Raw genomic sequence first — 6,910 nt, forward strand, 5'->3', positions numbered from 1 at the left:
ATTTTTCAGTGACACTACTCTGAAATTCAGATGTAGCTGGGGTGGAAAGTCAAACTGCATCCGCCCACGCAGGTGAAATTGCGTCTACCCGTGCAAGGTGGACGGATGACTTTTGATACTGATTGTGAAGTCCCGTCGCGGTCTTCCAGCAGGTCTTCTCAGGTGATCTGTTATATCAACCAATGTAAAAAAAAAAAAAAAAAAAAAAACCAAACAAAAAAAACAAACAAAAACCAAACCAACAGCAACAAAGCCGCGATCTGCTTAATATCCAGATTAAACGGAGCAGAGAAAACGCCACGCGTGGAGTCCCCGTCGGGAAGCGGAGGGCGATCGCGACGAAGAAGGAAGCCGTCCGGTGTCCGCGCCCCGCGGCCGCGCCGCCGTCACGCCGCAAGGTGAGCCCGCAGCCGCTCGCTCCGTCCCGGTCCGCCGCCGGTGCCCTCTGCCGTACACCGCTCCCCCACGCACGCCCCGGGGAGGAGCGGAGGGGGACGGGACGGGACGGGACACGAACGACACCCGAGGGACCCCCCCCCGGAGAGCGGCTCCCGCCGCCGCGGACCCCCGCCAGCGACCGCCCCCGGCCCCGCCGAGCCCTGCCCGGCCCCGCAGCGGCGGCGGGACCGGCGGCCGCAGGTGACGCCGGGGCGGCCAGGGCCGCCCCCCCCCGGCCGTCGCCAGGGAAACCGCCCGGCGGCGCGGCCCCGCCGAGGGAGCCCCGGGGCGCGGCGGCGGCGGCACCCCCGGCACCCCCGCCCCGCCGTGGGCGTTCACCCCGGCGGGGCCAGCGGCCGCCCACTCCCCCTCCGCGCCGGCCCCGGGGGCGGGGGGGGGGGGGGGGTGTGCGCGGCTGGGCGGCCCCCGGGGGGGAGCGGGAGGCCGCCGGGCCGGGCTCGGCGGGCGAGACAAAGGGAGCGGCGGCTCTCGGCGGCGGGGGAGATGTGCGTGAAATGCGGCGGGAGGGGGGGGGAGAGGCTTCCTTCCCCCCCCCCCTCCCCCCAAGAAAAAAAACCCGCAGATGCCGCTTTTGCCGCCAAGAAACGAAATATTCCCTTGGCCGGTTGAAAATAACCGGCTGCCCTCGCCGGGGTTACCGAAAGGCGGCGGCCGCACAAAGCCCACCGGCCCCGCCAGCCGCGGGTAATCCGCGGGGGGGGGGGGGGGGGGCGGCTGGGCCGAGCCTCCCCGCTCCGCAGCCCTTCATCCTCGGAGTCATTTTAACATCCTTGTTTATAAACAAGAGGCGTTTGGAGGAGATTACCCGAGTTTGGGCAACGATCGCTCTGACGCTCGTTTCTGCTCCTTAAAAGGGGGGGGGGGGGGGGGTTTGGGCCAGCCTTTCCCGCATCGCACCGCGGAGCTCCCCGCACACCCCCACCCCCCCCCCGAGAAAGGAAATCAATCACAGCCGTGATATTTCTCCCCCCCCCGCCATCGCTGCTAGGCGCTCGAGATCACCGTTAATTCGCATGCATTAGTTTCGGGTTACGTCTTATTCGAGGGTTTAAATTCAACGTAAATACACACCCGGGGCTGGGGTTTGGGAAAGCGCAAATGTTTCCCTGATAATGTCGCTTCGCCCACGACTTGAGTGCATGGAAATGTAATCTTGAAATGGGTCACCGCCTCAGAAAATACTTTAAAAACACAAATCAGGAATAATCAGACAGCAGAATTTAATTAGAGCCGTAGGCTAATCGCAAAATATTTTATTCCAAGCCAATATCGCTATGGGGGAGGGGTCCGTTTCTGCTTCGGCAGCGGCTCCTGCCGCCGCTGCTTTAGCGTTTGCAACATCTGGCCTACAGACCTACTAATTTTGACTCGTGATCTCGTTTGGCGAAACCCGATCTACGTGGTTCAAATACCTTCCAAATTGGGGGCGATTTAACAATCGCGACCAATTAAACCCGGGGAAGAAAAGAAAAAAAAAAAAAAAAAGCGAAGGGAAAAAAAAAAAAAAAAAAAAAAAAGAAGGCAGCAAATCCCCTCCTTCCCTCTCCCCCCGCCCCGGGCTCGCACACACTATCTGTTGCTCCCTCACGGCGGCAGCGGGTGGGGGCGGGCGGCGGGGCCGGGCCGGGCTCACACTCGCTCACACTCGCCCTCACACTCGCCCGCACGCCCCTCGCACCATTGTCTCCGCCCGCCCGCCCCGCTTTCTCGGGGTGTTTTGTTCGCTCCCCAGCGCGGAGCTCCGCGCGCCCGCCCGCGCCGCGCCGGAGCGGCACATTCATTATCGGCCGGGGGCTGATTTCAAACCGCTGCCATCGCGGCTCCATTGTTCGCCGGGCGGCCAGGCCCCGCCCCCCTTTGTGTGGCGCGGCGGCGATTGGCCGGCGCCGGGCGGAGGGCTGCCGTCACCGCTCGGGAAGCCCATTCATCTGTGCACTTGGGCGTTGGACTCCGCATCTTATTAGCAACCAGGGAGATTTCTCCATTTTCTCCTTGTCTACAGTACGGCTACAAATCTGGGATTTTTTATTACTTCTTTTTACTAAACTTGGGCTCCTTTTTTTTTTTTTTTTTGCTCGACTTTTTCCTCCCTTTTTTTCCCCTCCCTCCTGTGCTGCTGCTTTTTGATCTCTTCAACTTTAAATTTTTTAAAAGGAGTGCATTATAATCGGTTCTGTTCTCTCTTCTCTTTTTTTTTTCCCCTCTGGTGTGTGTGTGTGTTGCTGCTGCTGCTGGTCGCCCAGTATTTATACCAACCCAACGCTCTTTGTTTCCCCTCCTTTTGGATCTGTTGAGTTTCTTTGTTGAATAAGACAGCATGGGTGCCCAGTTCTCCAAGACCGCTGCAAAGGGCGAAGCCTCCGCCGAGAAACCTGGGGAAGCAGTGGCTGCATCTCCATCCAAGGCGAATGGACAGGTAAAAAAAAAAAAAAAAATTAAAAAAAATATTAAACCTACTCCTTTTTTTAAGCCAACTTCGACGGACTCTCTTTCGCATCCTGTTTAATTCTTCTTCCTTTGATGCCCCGGTGGCACATTCAATGGAGAATACGGTCGATCCTTTTATCTTTGCAACTCGAGGCAAAGGAATAATTGCTTTATTTTTTTTTTTAAGCGGGCTCGGCTTTGAATGATTCGTTCCTTTAGCTTTCCTGCGGGGGGGGGAGGGGGCACATCTTTTTTCCCCTTTTTTTTATTTTTTTTTTTTTTTTTAAATCCCTCGTGTATTACGCTGAAGTGTCCCAATGGTTCTTAAACGGAAGGATCTTACACCGCTTGGCTTTTCTGCCCGCTTAACCTCCTTCTCCCGAAGACGCTCGGTGACTAGCGCCAAACGCCTCTCGCGGCAGCAGGATGCCTGTGTGTAGTAGCGGGGGCCGGAGCCGCCGGGCTGGGGGGCTCGGCGGCGGGCAGCCCCCCTCGGGCGGGACCGCGGGGCTCCGCCGACCGCCCCGTCCGCGGCAGCCCCGCCGTGGGGGGGTGTCGGGCGGCCGCGGGGCACGGCTTTCTGTCACCCACCCCCCTCCCCCCGCACACACCACCCCCACGCGTGAGCCGGCTGGCCGTGCCCCCGCTGCCCCGCGCAGCGGCAGCAGCAGCGGCGGCGGCGGCGTTGCGGGCGGGCACCCCCCGCCGCCCCCGCAGCTGCCGCCCGGGGCAGCCAGCCGCGCTCCGGGCGCCTGAAAGATGCAAATGCGGTGTGTGTGTGTGCTGGGGGGGGGGGGGGGGGTGTATGGGGTGGGGTGTGGTGGGCGCCTCGCCGCACCGCCCGGGCGGAGAGGGGCAGCGGCGGGCGGGCGGGCGGGCGGGGGGCCGGGGCCGGGCGAGCTTTGTTAGCCTTCCCCGCCCCGCGCCGCGGCGGCGGCGGCGGCTGGACGGGGCGCGCCGGGGGCGGGGGTGCGCGGCGCCGCTGCCGCTGCGTGGAACCGCGGCGCCATCTGGCGGCCGCCGCCGGGGACGCGGGCCTCGGCCCGGTGGGCGAAGGGGCGGCGGAGGGCCCGGGGCTTTAAACCGCGGCAGCGGAGAAGCGGGCGAGGAGTAGGCCGCCGGGCGGGGAGGGCGGCGGCTGCGGCGGCGCCCGGTGTCCCCGCGCCCTCTCGGCACACGGCCGGTAACGCCCGTCGCTGTCTTGCAGGAGAACGGCCACGTGAAGGTGAACGGCGACGCCTCCCCCGCGGCGGCGGAGGCGGGCAAGGAGGAGGTGCAGGCCAACGGCAGCGCGCCCGCCGAGGAGACGGGCAAGGAGGAGGCGGCCTCGTCGGAGCCCGCCTCCGAGAAGGAGGCGGCCGAGGCGGAGAGCACCGAGCCGGCCTCCCCGGCGGAGGGCGAGTCCTCCCCCAAGACTGAGGAGGGCGCGACCCCCTCCTCCAGCAGCGAGACCCCGAAAAAAAAAAAGAAGCGCTTTTCCTTCAAGAAGTCCTTTAAGCTCAGCGGCTTCTCCTTCAAGAAGAACAAGAAGGAGGCCGGCGAGGGGGCCGAGAGCGAGGCCGGCGCCGCCGCCGCCGCGGCGGAGGGCGGGAAGGAGGAGGCGGCGGCGGCCCCCGAGGCGGCGGGCGGCGAGGAGGGCAAGGCCGCCGCCGAGGAGGCCTGCGCGGCCGCCGCCGAGGCGGGGAAGGAGGAGGCGGGGGACTCGCAGGAGGCCAAATCGGACGAGGCCGCCCCCGAGAAGGCGGCGGGAGAGGAGACCCCGGCCCCGGCGGCGGCGGAGGAGCAGCAGCAGCCGCCGCAGCAGCAGCAGCAGCAGCAGGCGGCGGAGGGGAAGGCGGAGGAGGCGGCGGCGGGCGCCGGCGCCGCCACGAGCGAGGCGGGCAGCGGCGACCAGGAGGCGGCCCCCGCGGAGGAGCCGGCGCCGGCGCGGCAGGAGCCCCCCTCCGAGAGCAGTCCGGAGGGAGCCGCCGGCGAGTCGGCGGAGTAAAGGCCGCCGCCGCCCCTCGCCGACGGACTTTTCTTCCCCCCTGTTTGTTTGTTGGAGTGGTGCCAGGTACTGGTCTCGGAGAACTTGTCTACAACCAGGGATTGATTTAAAAGATGTCTCGTTTCTCTTCTTTTTTTTTTTTTTTTTTTTTCCCCCTCTCCCCCCCCCCCCCCTCCCCGCCCACCCCTCGCAGCTCCCATCTCAAATCGTTGTGTGTTGCCGCCATTCCAACGGGCGGAGGGGGGCCCCCCTCCGCCCCCCTCTCCCGCCCTCTATATTTTGGTTTCTTTCGGTTTGTTTTATTAATTTTTTTTTTTTCATCAGTATTAATGTTTTGTTTTGGTTGGTTTGGGTTTTTTTGTTTGTTCGGGGTTTTTTTCGTTCGTTTGCCTTTTTTTTTAATTTTTTTTTTTTTTTTTTTTCATCCTTTGCAACTCTCCTCATATTATAAAACTTTTCCCGATCGGTCTATGGACATGCCCATATATGAAGGAGATGGGTGGGTCAATAAGGGATCTCAAATGAAGTGACAGGGGCCGCAGTGGGGAACCCGGGGCGCGCAGCCCTTGCCGGGAGCGCGCCCCGCCAGAAATGATGTAAGGGGTTAGTCTTTTTTTTAAAAGAAAGTTATTACGATGTATTTTGTGAGGCAGATGTTCTATAAGGTTTACAACACTACAAGTCTTGATTAAGAAGGAAAGGAAAAAGGAAAAAAAAAATAAAAATAAAAATCAATACCCAGATAAAAAGATCATAGTCTTAGGAATTCATTTAAACCATAGGAACTTTTCACTTATCTCATGTTAGCTGTATCAGTCAGTGATTAAGTAGAAATACAAGTTGTATAGGCTTTATTGTTTATTGCTGGTTTATGACCTTAATAAAGTGTAATTATGTATTACCAGCAGGGTGTTTTTAACTGTGACTATTGTATAAAAAAAAAAAAAAAAAACAAATCTTGATATCCAGAAGCACATGAAGTTTGCAACTCTTTCCACCCTGCCCATTTTTGTAAAACTGCAGTCATCTTGGACCTTTTAAACACAAATTTTAAACTCAACCAAGCTGTGATAAGTGGAATGGTTACTGTTTATACTGTGGTATGTTTTTGATTACAGCAGACAATGCTTTCTTTTCCAGTTGTCTTTGAAAATAAAGGAAAACTCTTCAGATGCAATGGTTTTTTTGTGTAGCATCTTGTCTATCATGTTTTTGTAAATACTGGAGAAGCTTTGACCAATTTGACTTAGAGATGGAATGTAACTTTGCTTACAAAAATTGCTATTAAACTCCTGCTTAAGGTGTTCTAATTTTCTGTGAGCACACTAAAAGCGAAAAATAAATGTGAATAAAATGTATAATTTGGTTGTCTTTCTTTTTATGGATACTCTGGTAGCTTAAAGGGACTAGCCAGCATTGCCTAAATTTGTGTAGAGAAAGTCATGTGTGCTGCTAGCGCTAGCTTCGAAAACTGCCTTCCTAGATCCTGGACTCTGTAATAGTGTGCATCTTTTAGAGAAATTGGGCAGCGCACCAGGTAATTTATAGGCTTTTCTGGCTTTAAAAAGAAGACTAGAAGGCAGTCTGAGCATGTACAGTGTACGATTCTCCTGCCCAGGCTCCATCTTGCTTTTAAGACCAGAGGTATCCAGCGTATGAGAGTCTTGCCTCTTGAGGAAAATAAGATTTGATTTGAATTGCTTAGGGTGGGGCGCTGAAATTTTTATGCCGAGTTGCTTAAAAATTAAGCTCTCGAACTGACGTCCCACTTGCGTCTTGGTATGCTGGTCCTACTTAGGTACCTAGACGATTAGCTTGAAAACTTTAGCCTGGAGGGTGAAAGGGGGAATTAACACTGCCATTCTGCTCAAAGTAATTAAAAGCAATATTTTCTTTTTTTCCTCAAGTGCTGCTCCCAAGTACAGGTGAGTTACAAAACAGATTTCAAAATTTGTCTATAAAAATAATCACTTGGTGCTTGCCTTTAATTGTTAGGCTTTTTGGCTAATTTCCAGCATATTGCTCAGGGCATGTTAT

General features: G+C 57.3%; 1 protein-coding gene across 3 annotated transcripts; it reads left to right on the forward strand.

The window, feature by feature from the left end:
* The first annotated feature begins 274 nt into the window (after window positions 1–274).
* MARCKS (myristoylated alanine rich protein kinase C substrate) lies at window positions 275–6,231 on the forward strand. 3 transcript variants are annotated; one of them, XM_030003277.2, is made up of 3 exons: window positions 275–398; window positions 2,703–2,875; window positions 4,094–6,231. In XM_030003277.2, the coding sequence occupies exons 2-3, from the start codon at window positions 2,777–2,779 to the stop codon at window positions 4,871–4,873; spliced, it is 879 nt and encodes a 292-aa protein (XP_029859137.1). In that variant the 5' UTR covers window positions 275–398; window positions 2,703–2,776; the 3' UTR covers window positions 4,874–6,231. The 3 variants fall into 3 exon arrangements, with proteins under 3 accessions (XP_029859137.1, XP_029859127.1, XP_029859119.1); XM_030003267.2 differs by lacking the exon at window positions 275–398 and adding an exon at window positions 2,146–2,460; XM_030003259.2 differs by lacking the exon at window positions 275–398 and having other exon boundaries at window positions 2,147–2,875.
* Window positions 6,232–6,910: the final 679 nt, after the last annotated feature.

This window comes from Aquila chrysaetos, chromosome 2 (assembly GCF_900496995.4).
Source record: "Aquila chrysaetos chrysaetos chromosome 2, bAquChr1.4, whole genome shotgun sequence".
NCBI lineage: Eukaryota > Metazoa > Chordata > Aves > Accipitriformes > Accipitridae > Aquila > Aquila chrysaetos.

What these genes read in the sequence shown, in the direction of transcription:
- MARCKS (XM_030003277.2), top strand. Translation starts at nt 2,777, where the DNA reads ATGGGTGCCCAGTTCTCCAAGACCGCTGCAAAGGGCGAAGCCTCCGCC. An exon ending in CATCCAAGGCGAATGGACAG is followed by an intron (nt 2,876 to 4,093) that starts GTAAAAAAAAAA and finishes GCTGTCTTGCAG; the next exon opens with GAGAACGGCCACGTGAAGGT.